General features: G+C 52.0%; 1 protein-coding gene across 3 annotated transcripts; it reads left to right on the top strand.

Moving 5' to 3' along the window:
- The first annotated feature begins 11,374 nt into the window (after positions 1-11,374).
- Positions 11,375-27,412, top strand: RNF121 (ring finger protein 121). 3 transcript variants are annotated; one of them, XM_059466937.1, is made up of 9 exons: positions 11,375-11,432; positions 17,121-17,158; positions 18,950-19,091; positions 20,789-20,943; positions 21,422-21,529; positions 21,959-22,079; positions 24,017-24,166; positions 25,676-25,802; positions 26,094-27,412. In XM_059466937.1, exons 1-9 carry the CDS (start codon positions 11,376-11,378, stop codon positions 26,165-26,167), a joined length of 972 nt encoding a protein of 323 aa, XP_059322920.1. In that variant the 5' UTR covers position 11,375; the 3' UTR covers positions 26,168-27,412. The 3 variants fall into 3 exon arrangements, with proteins under 3 accessions (XP_059322920.1, XP_059322919.1, XP_059322922.1); XM_059466936.1 differs by having other exon boundaries at positions 24,017-24,150; positions 25,701-25,802; XM_059466939.1 differs by having other exon boundaries at positions 24,017-24,150; positions 25,701-25,799; positions 26,080-27,412.
- Positions 27,413-27,846: the final 434 nt, after the last annotated feature.

Below are 27,846 nucleotides of genomic sequence, written 5' to 3' on the forward strand. Positions count from 1 at the left end.
CAGCCCACATTGTGCTGCTTGGGTTGCACTGTGTTGTGGAGGTTGTGATGAGACCTTTTGGGTGGATCAGTTGTCACTTTTTCGTTTATGGTGTGACACCTGTAATTATAGACATAACTGGGAACATAATTGGGAGTGGGCTCTACGGAATGCAACAGGACTAAACACTGCCTCAGCTTTAGATCTTTATGAATCACATGAGCAGAAAATCTTGGCTTATTATCGGTGGGAGGTACAGTGTATTTTAAAAAGGGTTAAAGCTCAAAGTGCATCATATATAGCCTCTGTAAGGTGTAGAAAACTGGTGCCTTTAACACAACATTCCATTGTAGGGCCTATAAAAGGAGATCCCAATCAGGCATTAGACAACTGCATTAAAAAGTTACAAAGGTGTGGTCTTCAGGTCTCGGGAACAGTAAGGTTAAAAACTGACAAGAAGAAGAAGGTCAAAGTAAAACCAGAAAAATGAGGTTTCCTTTTATTATATTATTTAGTGTAGTGGTAGCTGAAGAATTTAAGTTAACACATTTTAGTCAACCTAGAAATAATGTATGGCTAACACTTGCTAGGCAGATTAATCAGACTTCGCTTTGTCTCAGCATTGGAGGAGTTACCAACCCCTTTCGAACCTGTTTGGTAGGACTCCCAGTATGGTCTCCTCAAGAATTCTGCAGTTTTATTAATAACCGTGCCTTATGTATGCACAGTATGGTAAATATTAAATTGCCTAAAGGGTATACTGCCAGTCAGAGTGATGGCTACCGTCAATGCCTGTTAGTTCAATCTCTTAATATTCCTTTGCATTCTCCACCTGAGGAGTTAGAGCTTTTTGGAAGTGCAAATGCTAGGATGACCAGCACTTCCAACAGTGGATGGTTTAGCTTTGATTATTCTAATCCTCAAAAGATGAATCCATATAAACAAACATGGGCTACTCTGGATTCAGCTCTAAAGCCAAACATAGTGTCTAAACAACTCTACAGCCATTGTAAAGGCTCTAGCATCATGACACCTAAGAAATTACCTACAGGAATATTTCTGGTTTGTGGAGATAGAGCCTGGAATGGAATACCAGCCCAACCTCAGGGTGGACCTTGTTATTTAGGCAAGTTATTACTATTTCACCCTAATATATTTGTGTTAATGCAATTAAGTCATAAGACAAGCAGGCAAGGGCGCAGCTTACATGACTTGGACTATAGTCCAGTGGGGGATCCATGGTTCTGGAATAGATTTAAACAAGTGATTGTTCCAGCTCTCCTACCATGGAGTGCTGCAAGCAAAGCATTGACTCTAGCAAAACAAATAGGGTGTTGGGCTAAGGGTGAACTAAATAGAACTTCACAGATATTAGATATGTTATCTTCAGATGTACAAAGTGTTAACCACACTGATTTACAAAATAGAGCTGCTATAGATTTCTTATTATTAGCTCAAGGCCATGGGTGTGAAGAGTTTGAAGGAATGTGTTGCATGAATTTATCTGATCATTCTGTATCTATTCATGCTAAAATAAAAGAGCTACGGCTAGGGCTTATTAAGCTTAAGGAAGAAGAAGGATTAGGTATTGATGGGTGGCTTAAAAGTTTCTGATTGGGACCCTGGCTAAGAAACCTTATAACATATGCTATAGGGATATTAGGGGTACTCTTATTGCTTTTACTTATATTACCTTGTTTCTGTGGCTGTATCCAAAAGATGGTTAGTAGGATGATAGAGAAGACCTGGCAAACTAACCTCCTTTCTCTTAAAGAAAAAAACGGGGGAAATGTCGGGAGTTTAGTTCAAGCATGGCTTAAAGAAAAAGGCCACGAAGCCATGCAGCTGAGAGAAAAGTAACAGGTAGCTGTGAAGCAGTTTCAAAGCAGTTTCCAGCCTGACTTCTATAAACAATTAGTCTCTCTCAGGCATCCTTGTATAAACAATAAAGTTCTCAGGCAGTCTTCCCATAACAAAGGTAACATCCTCTCTGGGAAAAGATGGCACCCTGGGAACAGTTATGGAAGTTTTGAGAACCATTCGTATCACAGTGAGAACACTGATTTTGTTTGATGTAAACAATCAACGGTATTGTAAAACAAAAGGAGTGGTTAGAGTTTTCTCTGTTAGCCTATCATAAAGCTGTATTTTGGAATATGCATGAAGTTAATTAACACTGTTATTTAAAGTGACTGATCGATCAATAAATTCGGAGTTCGATGCATTATAGGATGGTCGTTCTCCCCCTCACTTCAACAGGGGGTTTGCTATGATTGATAGCACAGTATCAGCTTATCCGCTCAGTAAACCTAAGATTCCAGGAACTCAGCAGATTGAGCCTAAAATTCCAGGAATCAGACAAAGGAAAACACCAATCTTCATCTTCAGACCTCCGGGGGGTGGACTATGACCACCTAGACACAAAAGAAGAATATGCAGAGTACTACACATCAACCCGGAAGCAGGACTGTGTAAGAACTCCACGAAATATCAGAAGAGTGCGGCAGTGGTAGAGTGGGGACTCTCCTGTCACCCAGCACACCCAGGGCGCTGACTTTGCCTATTATCGCTTGCTGTATTAATTAATAAATTTCATTTTATTTGGACTTATTAGTCGGTGATTAATTCCCCACCACAACTAACCTATAACACCCCCTAGAGAGCATGGTAAGGGCCGGGAGGGGGAGGTCAGGCAGCCCTTTGTCCAGAACTGGGGTTTGGGAGGGGGTCTGGGAACGGACAGTGCCCTCAGCAACATCCCCACATCTTCTCCCCAGCCCTCCACCTCCTTGGGAACCATCACAGATGAGGATGTGAAGATGGGGGACCCAGAAGAGACGCTGCAGCGTGGCAGAAGGCAGTCCTCCCAGCCCGTGGCCGCCAGCAGCCAGCGCAGCAGCCAGGCCGGCAGCATCACCACCCGACAGCGGAGGAAGCGCCTCTCGGAGGAGACCCACCAGGGCCCTGACACCCCCCCGGTGAGCTCAGCCCAGTCCCCCAGCACAGCACCCTACTGGGAACAAGGAGCTCATCACAGCTCCCACTGGGCACAAGATGGGTTCCAGCGTTTGAGGGAGCTACTGTGGCCCCTATTTGCCACATGTTCCCACTGATCCTGGATTCCTGTGCCCAGTATTCCCAGCATCCAGTGGTGTGTCTGGTACTCGTGATGCTCCCAGTGCTGGCAAGGAGGCCATTCCAGAGGCGAAGGGCTGAGCCTTCTGCCTTCCCTGGGCACAGCTACCCTCAATCACATTCCCTCCCTGTGTCCCCTCAGTTCCCTCATTGCTGCCAGCCCCACAGCAGGCTGACCCCCAGATGGCAGTACTAGCTGGTGTCTCCCTGCAGTTGCCAGCATGCTGCTCTGTGGAAGGGGCTAACAGCAGGCCTGTTAGCTAAAGGAGTGAGAAGAAGCCGAGAAGTATGACGAAGCTGATAAGGAGCTCTCTCCAAGGCTGTAACCAAATAGACCAAGAGAAGAAAGATAAGAGAACCTTGCAGCTAGACGAAGTATTTTTAGGAAGATAGTTGAAGTCACTATAACTTCTCACTAATGGTATTATGTTGACTTATTGTGGCCAATAGTTAGGGTAGAAGCAGCATAAACAACTGGAAAGTGTATAAATTCAGCCATGTTCAATAATAAAGAGTTGCCAACTGAGACTGCTTGTGGGGTCTGCTTTTTGTCGTGACCGCCTCAACAGCGACACTGCTCCATCCCTGCCACGCCAAAGGGCAATGCCAAAGGGCAAATGGGGCAGGGCACCCAGGCATCAGGGCACAAGCAAGGCCAGGCCACAATAGGTTCTTCTCCACACTGGGAGGCGTGTGGGGAGCAGATTCAGCAGGAAGTGATCTGTGGAAAGGGAAGGTGATATGGTTGTCACAGACTCACTAGTGTTGGGATGATGTGGGGTTTGGACTGACACCCTCCCTGATGGTTCTCATGGCAGCCTGGGAATACACTGTGATGCCCTTCCAGTGCCAGGGCACCAGTAGGAGTGATGTGTCCCAGCTACAGAACTGCCACCACTATGCCCATTTACTGCCCAGAGAGGACACCCCTGCCAAGCAGCCACCTGAGCAGATGGGGCAGACACCATCTCCCCATCACTGCTGGCCTGTCCTCTGTCATTTCTCCTGACTTGTCTCTCTTGGGAACCACAGGCTTGGGCTGTTCCTTTCCCCCTGGGCATCCCTGAGGTGGCAGCTGGAGCCCTGCACAGGGGTAACATGCTGGAGGTACCCTATGCCACATCCTGCCAGCCCAAAAGAGTGAAGGGCTGTGCCCAGAATTGTCTGGGAAAAGCTGAGAGCAGTAAACAGCCAGGTGAGGGCAGGAGAAGACAGTGACCCAGGGGACTACCTGCCAACAGGACTGTGAGCACAGTGCCTGTCCAGCTGCCTGCAGGTACTCAAGGGACCAGCAGGCACATCCAGTGCAGAGCCTGGGGAAAAGCAGGAATGACAGAGGCAGAAGGCAGTTTGGGTTGGAGATTTTAAAGCTCATCTTGTTCTAAGCCCCCCCCCACCAAGGGCAGGGACACCTTCCACTAGACCAGGTAGCTCCAAGCCCCATCCAACCTGGCCTTGGAACACTTCCAGGGATGGGGCAGCCACAGCTGCTCTGAACAACCTGTGCTGGTGTCTTACCACCCTCACAGGGAAGAATTTCTTTGTAATATCCCATATAACCCTATCTTCTGTCAATTTGAAGCCACTCCCCCTTGTCCTGTCCTCCCAGGCTATTATCCCTCTCCAGTTCTTTTGGAGCCCCTTTAGGCAGTGGAAGGGGCTCCAAGTTCTCAGAACCTTCTCATCTCCAGGCTGAACAGCCCTGGATGTCCCAGCCTGCCTCCACAGTAGAGGGGCTCCAGCAGTGAAGAGCATCTTCACAGCCTCCTCTCTGTCAGAACTCAGTACATCCCTCTGGGTGTCCAGAGTTACCGAGGACCCCACCAGGGGGCTTGGAGACCTTGGCATGCTGCCCAGAACAGCTGGGGATTTGATTTTGACCCTGTGCATCATATGTCACTGGCATTGTGATGTCTCCCCAACCTTGTAATAAGTCTCTTTCTTTTCCTAGTTCTTTTGTAATATCTGTCCAATCCGTTGCTCAACTTTGTCTTCTTCTGGAACCTGCATCTCCATGGGTATCTGCATGTACAGTGGAGTTGTAGAAGTCATTGGTGTCTCTGGAATCCTCATTTTGTTGAGGTCTTTGGCCTTGCTCCTAAATCCGGAACAGGAATCTGAAATTCTCGTGCTTGTGTTCCCATGGCCGTGCTTAAATATTGTAGAAGGTATTTGGCTTCCTGCCTGAAGAACTGACTGCTGTTGCTGCTGAAAACATCCCTGCTGGAACACCCTCTGAGGCAGCAATGCCTATTGTATCATCCTGTTGTTGTGCCTCATCAGAAGTGTCTTGAGCTTCATGAGATTCAGAAGCTGATGAAAACTCCATTTGTTGTGTTGTACTTGTCTTTGATTTAGATTTCCTTTTCTACGTAGTTGGAAATAAGTGTTGCAATGTTGCAGTCCCGCCACCAGACGGCGCTGTGGCTTGGTCGGGCAGGCCTGGCATGTCCTGCAATGTGGTGACGCCACCACAAGGTGGCGCTGTCGCCCGCCTGGCTGACCGTGATGGCGGCGCGACCGCGATCGGCTCCTGTTCGGCTGACTGCAGCGTTCGCGATTTTGAGTGAGACCGAGACTGTGATTTTTGACTGAGCCAGCAGTTGAGATTGGATACGTGTGTGTCTCCCCGGGACTGGAGAGGTCGGGATCGAAGGGACTGGGACTGGAGGGACGGGAACCGGAGAGGGGGCGGAGCCCCGGGATGTGACCGAGCCCCGAGCACGCCCCTTCCCTGCCCGTGCCGTCACAGGGGAGCGGACCCGCCTCCGACCGCGCTCAGCCGCTCGGGAACGCCTCCTGCCTCCCCTAGACTGACGTCACTGTCTCCTTCCCGTTCCGCCTCCGATGTTTCCCCCCCCGGTTTGATCCGTTCCTGAATCCCCTCCTCTTCCCCCGGCACTGTATCCGCATCCCCACCGGCGCGCGCAATTCCCGCTGGGCTTCTGCCCGCGCTGCGATTCGGGCAGATCTCCGCGTCCCGAATCCGGGTACGGCGTCATCACCGCGCGCCTGCCTACGGGTGCCGGCTGGGACTGTGCAGCTGTCCCGCCGGGCTCGTCCCCGGACGCTGTCGCCGCGGTCTGAGAGCTGTCCCCGGGTGGCTGCGCCACATTTGCCTCGCGATTTCTGCCCCTCGCTCGCGTTTTTTGCACCGCGCCCGTCGAAGCTGCCGCCGGCACCGCGCAAACCGCGTCAGCTCCCGAGTCTCCCACCGGGTCCTTCCCCCCCCCTCGCCGCTGCCCCCGCCGCCGCCTGAGGCCGCCGCCCGCGGGACCGCGCCCGCCGCCAGAGAGCTTTGCCCCCTCTGGTCCCACTTCGGCCCCCCGGCCCGACTCTGCTGTTTTCCCTCTCCTGTGTCCCTTTGGCTCCTGCGAATCGGGAGGACACGCCTCTAAAATGGCACAGTCCGATTCCTCGAATTCGCTTGGGGAAATTTCAGCCCTGAGCTCCCCCGGGAGTGAGAGGGCGTCTGAGTCGGAGCCCGAAAAACCTGAAGTATCTGGGGATTCTGGGCGTTTTGGAGGTCCCGTGGGCTTCCGGGGTGATGAGGGAATCGGAGGTGATGAAGTTCCCTCCTGCTCCCCTTCTGTGGGAGCTATTTCCCCTGGGACAATTGGAACAAGAGCCAACCTCTGCTTCTGCCTCTGCTCCCCTCCCTCTGCCCCTGTGGGAGTTTCAGGAACCTGCTGTTTGGCAACCTGCCCATATCTTGCTAAGGTTGCTTCCAGCATCACCCGTGCAGATGGTACAGATAATTACAGCATACCCATAGCAAAAGATCTCTAAGCTCTTTCTTTGAAATTTCCATCGGGTGTGCTTCTGCCATGCCTTGTAAGGCTGACAAAGTCCTTAACTGTTCCTGGGAACATGTTCCCCCCATGTTCTTAATTTTGACCTTCTTACCAAATCCGAGTTGTCGGGGCAGTTTGAAGGTCCAGCTGGAAATGCCAGCAGTTCACAGGAGAGAGGATCCAGGGCACCTTCTGGCTCCCTCCGGACTGTTCTGCTACGAGTCCCTTCGGCAGCAGCTCTCTGGATGGCCTTGAGAGTGGCTGCTGCTTCCCAGGCTGTTCTGGCTGCTTCCCAAGAGGTTTATCAGTGCCCCCTTGGAACGTGCCCAGCCAGGGATGCCAAATCTTGGGTTGCTGTTGGTAATTGCTGCCCCGAGATGCGTAGGATGTCTCTGCACAAATGAAGAACGAGTCTGGACTCTTCACTTTTCGGTCTTGAGGATGTTTATTAATTCTTATCTATAAAATTTTCTTTCTGCCCGGCAGAGATCTGCTCTGCAGGGCAGCCACGAGCGCTCTGACCACCCCCGAGGCGGTGCTGTCCTTTTATACTACAAACTACGTAAATCCTATTTACACTTAATTCCCAATACCTATCACCTATGTTGGACAGTGCACTTCTACTCTAGACCAATCCCAAAGTGCCAACATCCCAGCAGAAAATGGAGAACAAGAAGCAAAAGGAGGAAGGTCAGACACGCCCAGATTCCTCCATCTTGTCCCCATAACCACTGTACCAAAAATCCTAAAATCTACATTTTCACCCTGTGATCATTTTGTTATTACACTATTCAAACCTGTGTGACCTTCACATCCTCATACAAAGTTGGCAACTTGCTCCAAGGGTCAAAATCAAATCCCCAGGTGTTCTGGGCAGCATGCCAGGGTCTCCAAGCCCCCCAGTGGGGTCCTCGGCAACTCTGGACACCCGGAGGGATCTACTGAGTTCTGACACCTCTGGATTCATTCCAGTTGCTCCACACTCTTCTGATGTTGGGGGTCCCAGAGCTGGAGCAGCTCTGCAGGTGGGCTCTCACCTGAGCAGAGCAGAGGGGCAGAATTCCCCCCTTGCCCTGCTGCCCACAGTGGCTGGGAGCCAGCCCAGGACACAGCTGTGCAGATTCACTCACCTGGCACTGCAGGACCTCCCACATCCTTGGCCAGCAGCTCCAGGTGACGCCCCAGGGTGCTCGTGCCTGCTCTGGGCCTCAGGGCCTGGTTCTGGTTCTGTGTTGTCAACAGCTCCATCCAGGCAGAGTGGCTGAGGTGGGCTGGGCTCCAGGCAGCCCCATCCAGCTTCCACAGGCGGCTCCTCAGTTGGTTCTCCTCCCTGGATCTCCTGGGGATAGGGAGGGGCAGCCTTGCAGGAGAGTGTCGCTATCGGACACAAAAGAACACAAGCAAACACTGAACACACTGAGTTCCTGCAAAAAGAGCCAAAGTTTATTGGTGGGCACCCCCTTTTATAGGGGCTTCAGAACTCCTGCGCTTGAACATTTGATTGGCTGGGGTCTCAACACCACCCAGCTCACTGGGCAGCTGATGTCTGCATTCAGGATTGAATGGGACTGGCTGGGCTCCCCTGCTGGAGTTCAAATCCTACTTATCACTGTCTTACCCAGGGACTTGTTTTACCTCTACTCTTTAATGTACCAGGCTGGTCAAGTTGGGGTCTGTTATGGCCAATTTTAACTGTGCAGCTCCAGACCAGCTGCAGCTGTCACAGCACGTGGTCCCTGTCTGCCCCATGGTCGGCTCTGAGCTCTGCTGTGGGGAAGAGCACTGGCCACTGGCCCAACAGCACTCCTGCCTCTGCTTGTTTCTCTGTTGCTGTGCCACCCGGGACATGTGGGGGATTATGGGCACAAGAGAGCGCAGGGAAGCAGAGCTGGTACAGCTTTCTTGAGCCCATAAACAACCCTAAACCCTGGTCTACCTGTCCTCTTCCCTACCTGTCCTTCTACCCTCCTATCAGCCTCATCCTACTGGCAGCCCCATTCCATCACCATCCTCCCTAATCAGCTTCATCCCACGATCAGGCCCACAGCTCTTCCCCATGCCCTTTTCCTGTGGATCAATCCTTACCTTCCTAAAACACCTGAACCTTGCAGTGATTCTGGTCCAGCTTTGAGTCAGCTGGTGTCATCAGTGGGCACCGAGGTGTGACAGGGCTGGTCACAGGGCCATGAGGAGCATCCCACCTCAGCCTGCAGAAAGGCACAGCTGTAGTTCCCTGGGGAGCAGCGAGAAGGACGGGGCAAGGGGGCTCAGAGCTGCTGACCCCACTGTGGGACGTGGCCCTGGCTCCTGCACGGGAGTGGGGAACAGGGAAGTGTCAACGTCAACACAGCCAATGGGACTGGCTCTCTGCAGTCACAGCCCCACACTCAGCTGCCTGCTGTGAGCCTTGGGGCAGCCAAGCCAGGGCTGGATGCTGTCCTCACTCAGCAGGTTCTCTGCCTTGGGGTACTTGGGGTCCTGCACACACACCAGGGACACAGCATCAGGTACCAACCCCTCCCTAAACACCCTCCCTCCAGCTCTAGCTTGTTCTGGACATGGGGAGAAGCATGGAATTCTCTGGTAACCTACAGGAACAACATCCCATTTTGAGAGAGCAAGAATGATGTGAATCCTTGCCCTTCAGCTTAACAGAGGGCCAATGGCATCCTGGCCAGTATCAGGAACAGTGTGGCCAGCAGGAGCAGGGAGGTCATTCTTCCCCTGTACTCAGCACTGGTGAGGCCTCACCTGGAGTATTGCATCCAGTTCTGGGCCCCTCACTTTAGGAGGGACGTTGAGATGCTTGAGCGTGTCCAAAGGAGAGCAACGAGGCTGGTGAGGGGCTTGGAACACAAGCCGTATGAAGAACGACTGAGGGAGCTGGGGTTGTTCAGCCTGGAGAAAAGGAGACTCAGGTGACCTTATCACTCTCTTCAACTTCCTGAAGGGTGGCTGTAGTGAGCTGGGGGTCGGTCTCTTTCTCCGGGCGACAACAGATAGAACAAGAGGACACAGTCTCAAGCTGCGTCAAGGGAGATGCAAGTTAGAATTAAGAAGGAAGTATTTTACAGAAAGAGTGGTCAGATACTGGAATCATCTACCCAGGGAGGTGGTGGAGTCATCATCCCTCGAAGAGTTCAAAAAAAGACTGGATGTGGCACTTGCTGCCATGATCTAGTTGATTTGTTAGAACATGAGTTGGATTTGATGATCTTACAGGTCCCTTCCAGCCTTGAATTTCTGTGATTCTGTAGTACTGCACCCTGTCATGGCCTGACCCACCTCTTCCAAGACCCCAGCAGCTCAGAGGGATCCGCCCCACACCCAGCCCCCCAGAGGGAGCCCCCAGGCACCTGGGAGGAGAAGGACACCACACAGCTGATTTTAACCAGAGCCTTTCTGGAGCCTTTGGAGACAGCACTGCCAAAGTGTAACTTCCCTTCGGATGCCTCCGGTGCCTGGTGGGGAGAGAGGAGAGTCTGACGAGCTTGGACATCTCCTGGCTTTGGTACCATCCAGCAGCTCACCAGTCCCACCCCACCGCCTCGGTGCCCCCCAGAGCTGCCCCAGCACCCCTCAGGTTCCCGTCCCAGCAGTAACCCCCAGATCTGAGTCACAATCCCCCAGCTCAGCCCACAACGCCTCATTCTGCCACCCGGGTACCACCCACACGCCCCAGCCCTGTTCTCCAGGGCCCTCAAGTGCTCACCCGCAGCTCCACGGCCGGTGTTCCCAGACGCACGAAGAACGCCTCAGCGCCATTCCGCTATCGCTGCAGCTCCCCAGTCGTTCTCCGCTTTCCCAGCCCTGTTAAAGCCCTGGCTGTGCCCCACAGCCTCTCCACGCCGTTACCCAACCCAGCTGGGGGACCCCAGAGGTCCCGACTCACCGCCCAGCCCCATCGGCACCGATCTCGGCCGCCCAAATGACGCGAGCCCCGATCCCCGCCGCTCCCGCCTCCCTTCAGCGCCTCTCCCCGCCGCGGGACCTAACGGGACACACAGCCCGCGGGGGACACGCACACAGCCCGCGGGGGACACGCACACAGCCCGCGGGGGACGTTACACAGGCGGCGAGACACGACACGCAGCCCCCGGGCGGAGCTCAGGAGCTATCTGCGCCCTGTGCGGAACAGCGTGCGGCGGTGGCGGAGAGTGGCGAGCGTGGGCAGGGCAGCAGCGGCACTGCCGGCACGGCGGTGCGAGGCGCTTTGTGCTGCCGGTGCTGCCCACGGGGGCCACGCGTCCCACTGCGGGCCCACACCCCGGAGCCAGCGGCCGGCGGTGACAGCTCACCGCTATGATGCGCCCGGAGGGGCCTGTCCGGCAGCCGTTCCACTCTTCCCCTCGCCTGATTGGTGGCCGGAGCAGCGCCGCGCGCAGCGATTGGCTCAAGGTGCGGCAGCGTGCCCGGTGATTGGCGGACGGCGGCGGAACAGGCTGGCTACTAGGGGGGCGGGGCAAGATGGCGGCTGTGCTGGAGGTGGAGGTTGGCGGCCCCGTTGAGCGTGAGGCGGAGGAGGTGCGGGCACGGGGTTGGCGGGGCGCGGTTTGCGCCGAACCGGGTCGGGCAGGGGAGGCGAGGCGCGGACGGGCTGCTTCAGCGCTGTTGGGTGCTTTGTGAAGGGCAGACACAGCGGACGTGGGGCCTGGGGGACGCGGGGTCTGGGAGAATGGGGTGGGGATGTGCGCTGAGGGGCTCGGAGGGTCCCTGGAATGGGACAGCGGCGACGTTGGGTCACTTTGATCTTGTAGAGCTTTGGGGAAATGGGTGTGGGGAGTGTTAGGGCGGGGGAGATCCTGGTGTGGGAGGACAGGGGCAGGGTGGCACTGGCAGCTTCGGAGGGCCCATGGGGCAGGGACAGTGCGGGCTCTGGGGGCAGGAGGGCAGCCATGGGGGCACAGCTGTTGTTCCCGTGCTGGCTTTTAATGTTCCTGGGGATGAAAAATTACAGAAGTGGAAAAAAATCTGTCTGGAAAGATGGAATTGTAAGCAGGGTGGGTGCTCTGTCACAGGTTCGTGCCACTTTCCGGCACTGCTGCCCCGGGCTTTGCAGTGGCTTTTCACCTTCCCCTGTGCTTCGTGCTTGGGAGGGTTTTTCCCAGTTGTAGAGAACCAGGAGAACTTGGTTCCATCCTGTCTGCACTGTGGGAGCAGCTGCGCAGCGGTCATAAGTTCCCTTAGCTTGTACAGTCAGGTAATGTTTTTGGTGCCTTTCCTCAAGAATTGGTGGTGTGGCTTAAAAATTGTCAGATGGTGGTGGTTGTTTTGGAGAAGATTGCTGGCAGGGCCCAGTTGTGGAGATTCCCTCATGCACGGCTGAGCTGTGGGAGCTTGTACCCCTGCCCTGTGCCTTGTGTTGCTGCTGGAGAGTGGTGCAGTGGGGTGATGGGAGGGTTGAATCCCAGATTATATTGGTTATATTGCTGGTTATATTTTAAGATACTCCTTGGTGACTTTGTATGTAAAAATGTGGAAGATTCTCTGGTCCCTTTTCATTCCATTTGGGCCTGGCAGAGAGGGCATCAGAAGGAGGCAGCGAATGAGGAGGTGCATATAGGACTGCTTATCCCTGTGGTTCCACAAATGGTTGGGGCGAAACCTATCTGCTTGTGCTGTCCTGAGGTCTTGGCAGCTCTTTGGGCAGAGCAGTTTGCTGATGAGCCACTCATGGTGGGGACTAGAATAAAGCCGAATGTCCCATGGCCCTGGCTCTGCCTGTGCAGAGGCAAAGGTTTAATTTCCAGTTATCCAAATGTTTGATCAGTTGGGAAATTCCTGCTCTCTGCTCCTTATTCCTGCATCTTACAAGCAGAAAAAATGCAGAATTGAGATTCCAGAATCTCTTCAGACTTTCATTAAAGAGTATGCCTCATCCCAACCTGCCTTGGTTGCACTTAGAGCACTGTGGAAATTTATATTCCTCTTATTTCAGGCTATTCCTGGTAGGTGCTGAGAGACAGAGACTGAAGTTGGGCCAGTGGGAAGGTGAGATCAGGGCTGTTGATTGCTCTGGAGCTTTGAGCTGAAATCAGCAGTTGCTTATTCTCCATCCTCAAGGCATTCTTCTTGCCTCCTTTGGAGATTTAGAGCATAAGTGGATTACAGTCAGCTCACAGCAGTGTGTGTTTGCCCAGAGATCCTCCCAGCTCCCTGGGCTGTGAGGAACGTGTGCTCCAGCTTTGCTGTTATCCATATCAACAATCCTTGTGATTTTCTCGAGGAGGTTATTCTGTGACTGTCCCAGTGGTGGGGATCACAGGTTTGTGGAGGCTTTGGGACAACAGCTCCTGCAGGAAACCAGGGAGTGGCACAAGGTTCTTCCAAAGGCCATGATGCCACGTCCAAGGAGAGGATTAGACTTTAGTCCTAGATATCCAGTTTCTCCTAGTCATCACCTGGAGGAGGCTGAGGTTTTTGAGAGGCTTGTGAATTACAGAGGAGACAGAGAGCAGAAGAATTGTTTTAAAATCCTTTTCTTAAAAACAAAAAGTTTGTCTGAGAGCTGTAGTTGGTATCACACTGGATCCAGTGTTGGTGTGGCAGCTGAAGGATGCTGAAACAGGAGTAGGCTGGTGTTGAACACTTGGTAGAGCTGATCTTCAGCTGCTTCAGTCACCCTAAATGTCCTTGTCAAACCCCTCTGTGGGGGTGTTCAGAGGGGTCCCAGCACGAGGGAAGAGATGAGAATCTTGGCTCCATGTTTCAGAAGGCTGATTTATTATTTTATGATGTATTATTATATATATTATATTAAAAGAAAATGATATATTAAAACTATACTAAAAGAATAGAAGAAAGGATTTCATCAGAAGGCTAGCAAGCAATAAAAAAGGAATGATAATAAAATCTTGTGACTGACCAGAGTCCAAGACAGCTGGACTGTGATTGGCCATTAATTAAAAACAACCACATGAGACCAATCAAAGATGCACCTGTTGCATTCCACAGCAGAAGGTAATTATTGTTTTTCTTTTCCTCTGAGGTTCCTCAGGAGAAAAATCCCGGCAAAAGGATTTTTCAGAAAATATCATGGGTACACCCCTCTTGGTAAAGGGAGATTTAGGAGTGGAGGTTCTTCTACCTAGCTGTTGGGGTTAGAAAGAGACCCAAAAGACTCAAAAACTGCATGTTAAAATCAGACAACCCCAAACTAGAAGTGGAATGAGTGCTTGCTGGCAAGAGCAGGTGCTTCCTTCACCATTCCTGTGCATTTTTAGCTCTAATCCAAAACTTTTGTGCTAAGAGAGTATGCAGATCAAGGAGGGGTTAACTGGAAGGTCTGGCTCAGGGTGGCTGCTCTGCCAAGTCCTGTCTGACAGTCATCAGATCCCTCTCACATCCCCTCTGTCATGTCCTGGCCCCCCCTTAATAAAGTTATTTCAGGAGCTTTGAGCTCTGGGGAATCTGGTGAAGCTCACTCCTTGTACTTGAGAGAAAATTGTGTCCAGGGCCATGGATCCCTGATTGGCTTGGGAGCACAGCTCAGGAGAAGCCTGCTCTGAGCAATGCCAGCAGTGCTTCCACAGGATTTGGAGCTGAGGCATCTTGAATGCATTTGCTGGAAGAATTTGGAGATTCAGGGAAAATGCCAAAGGAAATAGGCTGGTAAATATCCCAGTCTCTAAGATGGCACCAACACTGTGGAGTGGTTGCTGGTGTGGTACAAAGGAGCAAGCTGAGCCACTGTATAGAAATGTAAATTACTGCTGTGGTTGGAAGGTGCTTGTCAAACATCTTCATCCAGCAAGGGTGGGGCAGAGCCTGGGAGGAGGCAGTGGGAGCACCCAGGTCACTCTCAGAGCTTGCAGAGGGATTGACCTGTGCTGGAGCCAGCAAGCACTAGGGGATTCTGAGTCTCCTGTGTGCAGTCACCAGCAAACATTTCAAAATCTCCTTTTTCCTGTTTGTTTGGAGAAATTGTTGCTCTAAATTACATTGCAACTGCTGAACTGATGGATCTGGATGTGGCTGCTTTAGGAGCAGAGGTGCTGGGGAATTTGGTTGACACAAACACCCTTCTTGGTGTCAGGTTGTCACCACCTTCCCTTGGCTTCTGACACAGTTCAGTGAGCTCCAACGAGGATTTTCATAACTTTAGATTTTGCATCTAAGTCCTGGAGTGTTTCTTCAGGCCTTGGTTCTCAAGGGCTGAATTTCTCACAGGTGTTGCTCTGGGGTGAAGCTCAGCAGATGTTCCACATCAGGCAGATGGATTGCTGTGCTGTGTTTTTCCCTACCTCCTCACCCTGGGGTAAATTAGGTGTCACAGAGGAAACGAGGCAGCTGTGCACCCTCAGCTGAGCCTGGCTGTGATCAGAGCTGCTGCCTGCAGACCCCTGTGTGCTGGTGATGGTGAGCAGGCAGGTGAGGTGAGGTGACTGCTGCACCAGCCTATGGAGAGCCCCAGCATAAAGGTTGGATACAAGCCTGTGGCCCTGTACCCAGTGGGGTGAGGTGGAGCTCGTTCCTGTGTACACATCTCTGGTGTGTGCAGGAAAGAGTGATAACAGTCTGTGTTTGTGGAAACAAGTCTATGGCTTGTTTCCAGCCCTCATCTCCAGTGCCTCAGCAATACTGGAGTGTCTCCAGTAAACCCCACATGTATGTTCCCAGCCCAGGTGAGCTGCTCTTGATTTAACCTGAGTTTGTGTCTCACCAAGAAAAGGTGATGGGAAGAGCTGTGGGGTTCCCTCCCCAGTGCCATGGTCAGGGTGTGCTGCCTGCTCAGTGACCCTGGTGGGGACATGAGGGATGCTGGAGGCTCCTCAGCAGTTAGAGGAAAAACGCCAGTCACTTGTTTTTAAAATTTTAAAAGTTTAATAGTAATAAAATGGTTATAAAAATAGTAATGCAATTAGAGTAATAATAATTTGGACAAATTGAATTAGGACAATATGAGACAATAGAAACAAAGAGTTACAGATGTCCGGGTACCTTATTTTGGGCAGCATGAGCCCGAAAAAGGACACCCGTTAACAGAGGATTAACCCTTAAAAACAACAGCCTGTTGTATATTCATACACCTCATACATGATGCATAAATTCCATTCAAACACAGGATTCTGTCTGGTCATCGTCAACTTCTTCCTCTGAATCCTAACTGTGCCTTTGAGGCAGGAAGACGTTTGTTTCTTTTGATAAGAGAACCATAAATTCTTTTCCTCTGAAAGATTGAGGTGTCCTGTGGCTGCTATGTGGTGTGAGCGCCTCATTATTTTCTTAAGAAAATATCCCACTTATATAGTTCTTATTTTAACTACAAAAGTTACTTTTTAACTACAAGACTACATTTATCATACTATTAAAATGTTAATACAGCACTACTAATCAATACATCAAAATACATATGGTAAATATCTGCATAGAGCCATATAATATGCACTTTTCACAATATCAAAGGAAGGTTTTGCCCAGGGAAGCTGTGAATTCCCCATCCCTGGAGGTGTTCAAGAGCAGGTTAGATGGTGCTTGGAGCAACCTGGTCTAGAGGAGGTGTCCCCATGGGAGGAGGGTTGGAGTAAAATCACCTTTGAGGTCTCTCCAACTCAAAGCATTCTGTGGTTCTTTGATTCTATATAAAGCTCCAGATGAAAGCAGAAATGAGGTGTTGAAGCTCCCCTTACTCCTCCCCTGTCCAAAAGTGAGAATATTCACACTTCTTGTGAATCTTACTGGAGAAGTTGGGATACAAATATCCATTGTCAATCATCACTAATAACAGCAGCTCCCCTTGCTCTCTGTTGCTTCTGCCTGTGAAGTTTGGGAGGCATTTCCAATTATCTCAGCAAAGCAAGGCCTAAATATTTATTTTACTGTGATTTTGAAATCTCTTTGGCATTGATTTGTTGCTGGTGTGTGACATGCTGTCCCCTGTCCCTGCAGCCTAGTGGGATTTTGGACTCCTGCCACTGGTGGGAGCACTGGCTTCACTGGGATCACCACTCTGTGCCCTGAGACACCTGGCTGGGTTGTGAATGTGGGATTTAAGCCAGTCTTTTTGTTCTGCTCACATGGGATGTTGCACAGAGCTTTGGCTCCAATAAAATATGGGAGTGTAAGTAAGGTGGAGGAGCAGGGAGAGTTGCTGCTCTTCCTGGGAAAGTGAAGGACAGCTTGCTGGCACTGTGGAGGTTTCTTATTTAAAGCATCTGAATCCAGAGTTTCCCAGCAGCTGATTTCATGGATGGTTTTTTTTTTTCTCCCTAGATTGATCTTTCACACTTGTCCCCAGAGGAGAGATGGAGGTGAGTTTTGGGAGCTGATTTGGAGCACACAGCTCAACTGAGCTCCTGCTACTGAGCAGAGCAAGTAGCAGCAGCATGGCCTGTGATCACAGTGGGGCAGGAAAGGATCACCAGTTTTTGATGGTGGGAAGTATGGGCTGTCTTAGAAGGCAATAGTATTTTTCTTTTTAAGCTGCTGCTTGATATAAAATCACAAAATAGTTAAGGTTGCAAAAGCCCTCTGAGATCATAGAGTCCAATCATTCAGCACTGCTGAAGTCACCACTAAACCATGTCCCCAGGTGCCACATCTACATGTCTGTTCAGTCCCTCCAGGGATGGGGCCTCCACCACTGCCCAGAGCAGCCTGTGCTTGGGCTGGACAACCCTTTCTGTGTAGAGATTTTCCCAATATCCATCCTAAACCTCCCCTGGCACAACCTGAGGCCATTTTCTCTTGTCCCCTCACTTGTTAGCTGGAAGAAGAGCCCAGTCCCCACCTAGGCCCACCCTTCTGTCAGGGCCTTGTAGAGAACAAGAAGATCACCCCCAAGCCTCCTTTGGTCTACGCTGAGCCTACCCAGCTCCCTCAGCCATTCCTCACCAGACTTGTGCTCTTGGCCCTTATCAAGCTCTTTTACCCTTCTCTGGACACCCTCCAGCCCTTCAATATCTGCCTTACAGTAAGGGGCTTGAAAAATTCCTCTTTTTTCCTTAGCAAAACCAATTTAATCCAGATGCTTATTGAAAATGACAGTCAGACTGGACTCTCAGTATTGCACCAGCACAGGCTGACTTGCTGGAGCAGCTGTGTGGAGAAGGGCCTTGGGGTCTTGGTGGAGAGCAAACTGTCCCTGAGCCAGCAGTGCCCTGTGTGCCAAGGAGGCCAGTGGGATTCTGGGGTGCATTGGGAATAGCATGGCAGGCAAGTCAAAGGAGGCGATCCTGCCCCTCTACTCAGCCCTCCTGAGGCACCTCTGGGAGTGCTGTGTCCAGTTCTGAGCTCCTCAGGACAAGAGAGACAGGGAGCTCCTGGAGTGGGTCCTGTGGAGGCTGCAGAGATGGTGAGACTACTGGAGTGTCTTCCTTAAGGGGAGAGGCTGAGGGAGCTGGGGCTGTTCAGCCTCAAGAGGAGATGACTGACAGGGGACCTCATCAATGTTTCTCAGCTCTTAATTCCACCTTGCTTTTTTGGTCAAACAGCACAAGCTGGGCAAAGAAACTCCAGGTATCTGGCAAGTATCAGGCTGGAAATCGCTTGTTCCAGAATGCTCAGGGTAGAGAGAAGCAATTTGCTGGGTTTTGGGGGTTTTGCCAGATGTCAGCTGTTCCTCCTGCTCTCCACGCTGACCCTTCCAGCCTTTCCCTTGTTGGACAAGAGGGAGAACAGTGTTAGTGGTTCCAAAACTGGGCTGAGGGTTTGGTATTGAGAATTAGCATGCGCTCTGGGTCAAACAGTTGCAGCGTGCTCCAGGAAGGCACTGCTTGATCAGGAAGGTTGAGAGAGATGACCCCACTGGTGTTCCCTTCTAACCTTACCCATTCTGGGATTGCAAGTTATGCCAACTGTGCACTCCATGTTCAGTAGGTCAGGTCACCTCCTTCACACTCAGATGGGCAAGGTGGCATTCTTGGCTTTCACAGCGTAGAAATTAGCTGGTTTCAGAGCAGCCCTTTGTCCCTTTCCCTCTGGATTGTTCACAAACACAATTCTTCATAGTGCTGTTTATCCATCTGACCTTCTGGCTCTCCTGAGGTGTTTGTAGCCCAGCATGCAGCGTGCTCTTCAGGTTCTTTTCCTGGTTGTTGCAGGGTGGAGCACGTGCGGATGCACGCCAAGCACCGCGGGCACGAGGCCATGCACGCCGAGATGGTGCTCATCCTCATCGCCACCCTCGTGGTGGCACAGCTCCTCCTCGTGCAGTGGAAGCAGCGGCACCCTCGCTCCTACAATGTGAGTTACCCCACAGCCAGTCTGCCTGCCATGCTGCATGGGAGTGCTGAGCAGTGCCCTCCTTTTGCTGATGAGGAAAGTGTTCCTGGTTTTCCTGTTGTTTCTCCCAGCACGTGTGGGATTCCAGCTGGGGATGAGGATGGATGACTCGGAAGGCCTCAGGTTTCTGTTGGAAGCGATGCAGATAACTCGGTGTGATGTAGTGCTTTCAATCAGGGATGGACAAGCAGATCTTGGGGGTTGTCCTGAGGGAAGCTGCATTTTGTGGGTGCTCCCTTGGAAGCAATGGGGGCTTCTTGCTGCTGGCAGCCTGGGTTTGATGGTTCCTGTGGTGTCTATAGAGCATGACACGGCACAAAGCACCAAGACTCCATCAGAAGGTGCATAAGAGCAATTTGTTAAAGCAACATGTTGCCTTTACAGTTTTTCAAGGTATTTGCGTTTACTTAACAGACACATTCACTGCCCATTGGTCATAAGAAAGAAACAAAACTCTAAATAGGTGAAAAGGAGCCACACAATTCTGTGAGCCAGCTCAAGTCCATATCTCTTTCTCTCCTTCATCACGTCACCATGGTGACAGCCTTGGTGTCTTCCTGGAGAGAGATACAGGGCTTTCCTTATCTTCAGGAAGCCTTCCCTGGCGCACAAGAACAGCACAAAATGCCTTTCCTACACTGCAGCACTCTGCTGAGCAGACCTGCCACTTGCTGATGCCACCAGCTTGTCTGGGTCTGTTAGTTACCTGAAGCAGCTTCATGGTCACAGTAATAATATTGATTAATGTTTCCAGGTAGCACCTGTAGTTCTCTGTGAACTTTAAACCAAACTTTTTTGCCTGTGTCCCTCCAGCAGCACTGTGGGAGCTCAGCTGCACAGCTGTAGATCCTTTTAGGAATAGGCTGTAATGCAGAGGCAAGCCAAAACCTTCTTGCCTTGTGTAATTCCTGTCTGAGATGTCTGTGGTTGCAGCACTGGGATCCTGGGAAGGTGAAGGTTTATGTAGCCGCCTTACCACAGCTAGTTGTGTGTATCATCTCTCATACATTCCTCTGGAGATGATGATTCCTCTGTGTTCTCCTGCCAGCTGTACCCTTTGGTCCCAAAAACCATGTGGCTGCTGCCTCACAAAACCATGGAACTGTGTGAGTTGGAAAAGCCCTCTGAGATCATTGAGTCCAGCTGTTATTCCTGCACTGCCAAGCCCTGCACTAAACCTTGTCCTCCAGTGCCACATCCACACGGCTTTTAAATCCCTCCAGGGATGGTGACTCCATCACTGTCACAGGCAGCCTGTGCCAGGGTCTCACCACCCTTTCTGGGAAGAAATTTTCCCAATATGCAACCTTAACCTTCTCTAGCAAAACTTGAGGCCTTTTCCTAGTGTCCTGTCACTTGTTACCTGGGAGGACATACCGAGCCCCACTTGGCTATAACCTCTTTCCAGGTAGATGCAGAGAGCAGGGTGGTCCTCTCTGAGCTTTCTTTTCTCCAGGCTGAGACTCCCAGCTCCCTCAGATGCTCTCTGTCTGACTCATGTGCTTTGAGCTCTGCTCTAGGTGCCACAGGTCAAACCTCCCCAGGTTCTTGGTGCAATCCAGGGCCATTTGATGCAGGCAGGAGAATGGCTGACAGTGGGTTTCTGGTGTCTGAGGAGCAGAGAACAAGTTCCAAATGCCTTTCCTCTATTCCTGCAGATGGTGACCCTCTTCCAGATGTGGGTAGTACCTCTGTATTTCACTATCAAGCTGAACTGGTGGCGGTTCCTGGTGATCTGGGTGCTCTTCTCAGCAGTCACAGCTTTTGTCACCTTCCGGGCAACTCGGAAGCCTCTGGTACAGACAACACCCAGGTTTGTCTGCTGTTCCTGGGAAACTCCTCAGCCCCAGGGTAACCATTACAAGGATCTCTTTTCAGTTTCCCTGCACAGATGTGAGTTAAGCTTTGCATCCTGGCAGTGTGAGAGCCCTGCACATGTGAAAGGGTGTGAAGCACTTAGCTGGCAGCCAGCCCAATATACCTGGTACCTGGGTGGGGGGTGGAAACGTGGGGAGTCCATGTGGGGTGGTGTCCTCACCCAAGGCATTCCCAGCACGCAGCACACTTCCTTATGGCCTTTGGAGATCATGAGGATTCTATTTTGGTAGTCAAGACTGTGAGCAGCCTGTGACAGGTTGAATTAGGAATGTAAAGTTCTTGCCCATGTGTAGGGGTAGGTGAAGTGTCTGCAAAAATGCAACAGGTGTGAAAAATAAAACTCTTCAGATGATTGGCACACTTCCATTCAGGGAAAATGAAGTAATTAAATTCTTTGTTTTAATTCCTTACAGACTGGTTTATAAATGGTTTCTACTAATATACAAGATCAGCTATGCCACTGGGATCGTGGGGTACATGGCTGTCATGTTCACACTTTTTGGACTTAACCTATTATTCAGGTGAGTGAATCTTTCATCTCCCACTCCTGGGGCGATGGGGTGGAACACACCTTTGGCTATTACTCTGGAAAATCAGTTTACTTGGCAATCTGATTAATGGGACCAAAGAGACTATTAGGGTGTCCTTTCACTCCTGGGAGGATGACAGGATGCTGGTACCTGAACTGGTCTGGGTTGCTAGAGAGCCCTTCTTCCAGCTCACTTGTTGGAAGCTCCCCCAGCTCTGGGGGCAGCAGTGGCTTTTTTTTTTTTTTTTTTTTTGCCATACTGTAAGAAGCAGCCAGTCCATAGGTGGTGGCAGAAGACTCTACCCCAAACCAGCTTCATTGTTAGAGAGTTTGACTGCTTCTCTGGAGTAAAACATTCTCTAGAATATGATTACAGTGACTTTGCCCTCAAAAAACCCTGTTGCTGGTTTTTCTGCTGTAGAATCAAACCAGAAGATGCGATGGACTTTGGCATCTCCCTCCTCTTCTATGGTCTTTACTATGGAGTGCTGGAGCGGGACTTTGCTGAGATGTGTGCGGATTACATGGCCTCAACCATCGGGGTGAGTTCAGGGTGGATTGTACCCCAGGCCAGAGCTGTGCCCCATATCAGGAGGTCTGAAACATGTTGGGCTCTGCAGCAGCTTTGGCTTCCCTCAAAAGGGAATTTCTGCCCTCAAGGAAGGGTCCCTGGATCTAATATAATAAGAGTTTCTCTGAGATTCTTCCTGAAGAGCGCAGCCTCTGCAGGATTCCATCTCCAGGACAAGAAATTCTTTTCTCTGAGGGTGGTGAGACACTGGCAGAGATTCCCCAGAGAAGCTGTGGGTGCCCCATCCCCTGGAAGTGTACCAGATCCAGTTTGTAACAGCCTGGATTAGTGGAAGGTGTCCCTGCCCATGGAGGAGATTGAACTGGGTGACCTTCAAGGCCCCTTCCAACCCAAGCCATTTTCTGATTCTATGGAGAAGTGGAATGATCTGTTTAGCCCTGCTGAACTGACAAATATTTCTTTTCCTGGGCATTTAAAATCTCCAATGAACACTCCCATTTCTGACACCACTGTGCTTGCATTAACTTGTGACCTGCAGCCACCAGGGAAGGATTCACACTGTGGGCTTCCTTCCTTGTACCTGCCGCAACTTTTGCTGTCCCTGTGGACAGAGGACGCAGTGGCCTAAAATCTGTAGCCCACTCACCTGGTATCAAAATAACTCACTCCACCAAAAATACATGACCTAGGACACCAGTGGAGTAGGTCATGTTTCTTCTTTTCAGCAGCTGTTTAGGGTCTTGGACTTTGTGTTTCCATCTTTCTGAGCTTTCTGCTGCTGCTCTGTAAGGTTCTGCTCCAGCCCCTGGCCTGCCACACTTGGACAGCTTGGCACAGGGTTTCTCTTAGATTCTCAGGGCTCTGTTGGATGTTCAGAGCAAACCTGTGCCAGGGCTTTGCCAGAGGCATGTTTTGCTGAGGGTATTAAACCAGGAGGAGCTGTGACCTCCTTGGAGAGAGAGCTGGGCAAGCTCCAACTGTGTGAAATTTAACAGGGGCCAGATTCCCCACCTGGGATGGTGTAATCCTGGTTATAGGTACAAATTTGGGAACAAGAGTGCAGAGAGAGTTCTTTGGAAAGGATTAGGGTTGACAGCAAGTTGAATATGAGCCAGTAGTGTGTCCTGACGGCTAAAAGGGGCCAGTTGTGTCCTGGGGTGCATCAGGCACAGCATCAATGTGTGGCCAGGGGAGGTGATTGTCCAGCCATGAGGAAAAGGGAGTGAAACTGAATTGGGGGGGGTGCAGATTGGACATGGGGTAAAGGTTATTTATCCAGAGGGAACAGGCTCCCCAGAGACATGATCATGTCATCAAGTCTGCCAGAGTTCAGAAAGTCCCTTAGTCATATGGTTTAGGTTTAGTAGTGCAGTGGAGCAGGGAGTTTGACTCAATGATCCCGAGGGGTCCCTTGCAGCTGGAGTGTGTGGGACCTGGTTTTGTGACTGCACTCTCTGTGGTATGTCAGCCCTGTACTGGGCCATGAGGCTGGGAAATGGAGAGGGGTGGCTGCTCTCTCTGTGCTTTGCTGAATGAGTGTCCGGGACCTGCAGGGCTGGAGGTAGGCGCTGTATCTGACTGGCAGCCCAAGGTTGTTATTTGGAGGAGCTGTGACCTCCAACTTGTCCTGCTCTCTCCCCCAGTCTCACCCTGGCAGGCAGCTGAAAACCCCCCTGGCTGTTGGGGAGCAAAGAGGGCTGGCCCCTTGACACAGGGAGGGGGTGCATGGGGCTGGGGTGTGACAGGCCACTGCATCACTGAGCAGCTGTCCTGTTGTAGTTGTTTCCCACAGCCGGACCTGTAACAAGGTTTTTAAGCCCCAAAGGCCAAGGCTGGACTCGTGGGGTGCTGAGCCCAGCCCTCCTTAGAGCTTAGCTGTGCCGCTGTGGGTGTGGGACACGTGGCGTGCCACTGTCACTGCTCTCCCTCTGCTCTGCCCTCGCTCAGTTCTACAGCGCCTCAGGGATGCCCACCAAGCACCTCTCTGACAGCGTCTGCGCCGTCTGCGGCCAGCAGATCTTCGTGGATGTCAACGAGGAAGGGATCATTGAGAACACCTACCGCCTCTCCTGCAACCACGTGTATCCTTCTCTGCAGGTGCCAGCCCCCTGCCTCACTGGCCCCACGCTGGGGTGGGCAGCAGGGAGCTCCTGCCCCACGGCTTCTCCTGTGCTGGGTGGAGAAATGCCTGTTCTGGGAAGTGGGGCTGTCCGGCTGACTTTGCATGTGATCTGTGCCTGTGTCATCACTGACTTGGCATGGGAAGAGGTGTCCCTGAAATTACTTCGTTGCCACTCCCAAGTGGTTGTTTTCTCTTCCTTCACATCCCCAGTTCCCTCTGCTGAGTCATGGAGCTGCACCTCAGTTTTTACCTGCTTTTGACAAATCTGCTGTGGCCCATCTGCCTGGCAGTGCCCCCAGCAGATATTCTGGTGGAGGTGATGGTGTGAGGTCAGGACATGAGGCATCCCTGCTCCATGCCACCCTGGCCCCTCAGAGATGCATTGCAGTGGGTCCCGAGTGTCTATAAGGAAGAACTGTGGGGAAACACTGCTGGCTCCCTCTGAAAACAGCCCCCTGGTCCAGCACTGCTGATTGCTACCTGCTCTGGCCACAGTCCAGCAGCTTCCTCCTTCTCCAAAACTCCTCCAGGGTTTCCAGCACGCTGGACTCACTCAGCCCTTCCTGTCAGCTGATTGATGAGAAGTGGGTTTTGGAACTGGAAGTCCTAGTTGGTGCTCAGTCCCAGCTGAGGTGGCACGCTGGGGTTTTTTCCCTGTGGTGACTCAGTGTACACATGAGATGTCCTCTGGCACTGTGTGTGTTGCTGCCTGCGAGGTGGTTTCCAAACTGGGCTTGAGCAAAGGTCATGCTGGCAGAACAGGAGCTTAAATTTAACTCTTGGGAGCTGTTGAGATTTATGGCTGACACTGTGCAAGGGCCTGGGACTGCAGCAGCTTGGGGTGGTGTGGCTGCCAGAGGAGCTGGTTGGTGCTCCTGGTGGTCCTCAAGGGTGACGGCTGGCTGGGCACTCCTGCATCTATGGCTCCAGGGCTGACAAGGAAGTGACTCCTGTTGCTGCTGCCTGGCATTCTTCCATCTTTTGAGCAGCAGAGATATTCTGGGAAAAGTCTGTTTGCTCTGTGACACCCCTGTACGTGGCAGAATCATCTGCAGCCACCTCATATTTTCCTGTAACTTCAGGCTGTGCTCAGGTTGTGCAAATCCTTTTGAAAGAGCATAGCAAGCACTTGTAAGTCAGACCCTTACTTACAGAGAAATTCCTTAAATGTTAATTCCAGGAAGCCTTTGAAGAAGGCTTCCAAAATGCATGCAGTTCACAGAGCTTGGGCACCATCACCGAAGAGTTTCAGTCTCCCTGGTGCCCATGCATGGGTCAGGGCCTTCATGCTGCCGCCCTGGCTCTGTTCTGTTGCCCCATGAGTTCCTTCCACTGTCCTGGAAGCTGCTGCACCTTCTAGGAAAGGGCTGTGGTTGTGCAATGCACCATCCTCACATGGGGGGATGTTTCCATGGCTCTGGGGGGACTTCCTTGGCCTTGGTTGTTTCCTCCACACTGAGCCATGTATCCCCCTCTTCTTCCAGTTCCCCTTAACGTGCCACTCCCCAGGTTCCATGAGTTCTGCATCCGGGGCTGGTGCATTGTCGGGAAGAAGCAGACGTGTCCATACTGCAAAGAGAAGGTGGATCTCAAGAGGATGTTCAGTAATCCGTATCCTTTCTCCTGCTGGGAGCCAGCACTTTGGGAAGGGAAGCAGTGGGTAGAGCACACAAGGGGTGAGAGGCTTGCCTGGTACCCTCAGCAGGTCTCTGCAGCACGTGGCTCTGGCAGAGACCCTGCAAAGCCCAGGGCAAGCTTCATGTCTGTCCTTCCTGGGTGCTTGTCCATCTCTCTGGGACATGTGTTCTCTGTCCCTGCTTTGGGGCACCTTTGGGTGGCTTCTGGGTGGGCCATGCTTCTCTCATCCATTTCCCCAGGACTCTTTAACTCCTTCCTGCCCAGCTGGGAGAGGCCTCATGTCATGTACGGGCAGCTGCTGGACTGGCTGCGCTACTTGGTGGCCTGGCAGCCGGTGATCATCGGACTGGTCCAGGGAATCAATTACATCCTGGGGCTGGAGTAAGGGCAGGCGGTGGGGAGCCGCGGAACCACGAGAGGACATTGCCACCAGGGATGCTGGCTTTGCTCCGTCACCTCTCAGGACCTTGGCCACCACCAAGGACAGCAACATCAGGGCCCCTCCTGCTGGGGCTAGGGGAGGATTTTTTTAAAAAGCAATTATTTTAATGAGCATATTTAAAACTTTCTATTGCAGCCAAAAAGAGACGCTTGTCCCCTTTCCCTGTCCCTGTCCAGCCCTTTGCAGTGCCCTGCTGGGCTGAGCTTTGGGCTGGGGGCTGTTCTCCAGCTCCTTCCTGCCACTCTGTCAGGGGAGGCCACGACAGAGAAGAGCCAAGGCTTTGTCAGCCCCCAATGCCAGCACCCTGGAGCAGCCTTGCTGGCAGCGAGGATGGGATATGGGGGCTGCAGAGGACAGGCTGGAGCCCAGTGCCCTGAAAGAAGAGATGAAAGTCACCTAGCTACCCCTGGCTGCCAGGTCCGCTCTGGGCACCCCGGGTATGCCAGCAGGAACCAGGCTGCTCTCCAGCATGGTAATGGTGGGCTCTGCCTCGGGGAACCCTTTTATATGCTCCCAAATTTTCTGTGTTCCTCCCTGGAGTCCAGCAGTGTCCCCTGACTGCTCAGGGGGGGTCAGCCAAGGCATGGGGTGGGGCCAGTGCTGCTCCTCTCTGTGCCCTTGTGGTTGATGGTGACGGTACTTCAGGAGCAGCCAAGAGCACATGCCCCTGCCCCGGGCGCAGGTCCGCCCTCACTGCGTATTGCTCTTGGCACTGGAATAAAAGGGATGGAGTGAAGATTGGGCTGGTGCTGGCGTTTCCCTGCCCCAGCATTACTCCATGACATCCTCCTGGCCTTGCTGGTAGGAGCCATGCCAAAGTCCTGCTGGGGCAAGTGGGCTTGGTCTCAGTTTCTGGTAGTGGGTGGGGTAAAGTCCCCAATCCCAGGGCCAGCAGTGGTATTTTGGCATGTGGAAACTTGAGTCATATTCCCTGAGGGCCCTGGGGTCTGGTGGAGAGCTACAAGGCAGCTCCTGGCTCAGGGGATTTAGGAAGTGGCCACAGTCCTATCATGTCTGTGTGGGCTGTGTTCCTCCTGGGGAACCCCAGCATCGTTCTGAATCCTCTGAGTTTTCTTTTGAGTGAAACCACATTGCAGTGTTGTGCCAAACACCAAAATAAGAGCCCTGGAAACGGAGACAAGGTCCTGTTTTTTTCTTGATTGTCTTCCTTGCTGCAGGGCATGGAAGGTTTCTCCTTTCATCTCTCCTAGGGGATGGATATTGGGTGGATGATGACCACGCACCCATCTGCATTCCCTGCTCACCTCTTTCACCCTGTAGCATCCAGAGCTAAGCTGCTTGGTATTGGTGGGAGCAGGAAGGTGGCAGAGGAGCTGGGTGCTGCCCTGGGAGCTGCCTCTGATCCATCACTGCCCATTTGACACCCATGGTTGCTGTGAGGAGGATGCAGCCACTGGCTGTATCCCAGCAGGAGGCTGGGAACATATTGCACTTGCCAGGTCTCCAAGATTACACTCCTGTTCCTGTCACCCTCCTCCTCTGCTGGGAATGGATAACAAAACTCACTGGGAGTTCAGGGACTATTTTCCAGGACTTGCCAAGGCCTGTGACTCA

The sequence above is a fragment of the Ammospiza nelsoni genome, chromosome 2 (genome assembly GCF_027579445.1).
Source record: "Ammospiza nelsoni isolate bAmmNel1 chromosome 2, bAmmNel1.pri, whole genome shotgun sequence".
In the NCBI taxonomy this organism is placed as follows: Eukaryota; Metazoa; Chordata; class Aves; order Passeriformes; family Passerellidae; genus Ammospiza; species Ammospiza nelsoni.

Excerpts from the sequence above, each read along its gene's own strand:
- RNF121 (XM_059466936.1), top strand. The coding sequence starts at position 11,376 with ATGGCGGCTGTGCTGGAGGTGGAGGTTGGCGGCCCCGTTGAGCGTGAG. Across the intron at positions 24,151-25,700 it reads CGCCTCTCCTGCAACCACGT|GTTCCATGAGTTCTGCATCC; the intron begins GTATCCTTCTCT and ends GCCACTCCCCAG. Across the intron at positions 25,803-26,093 it reads AAGAGGATGTTCAGTAATCC|CTGGGAGAGGCCTCATGTCA; the intron begins GTATCCTTTCTC and ends CTTCCTGCCCAG.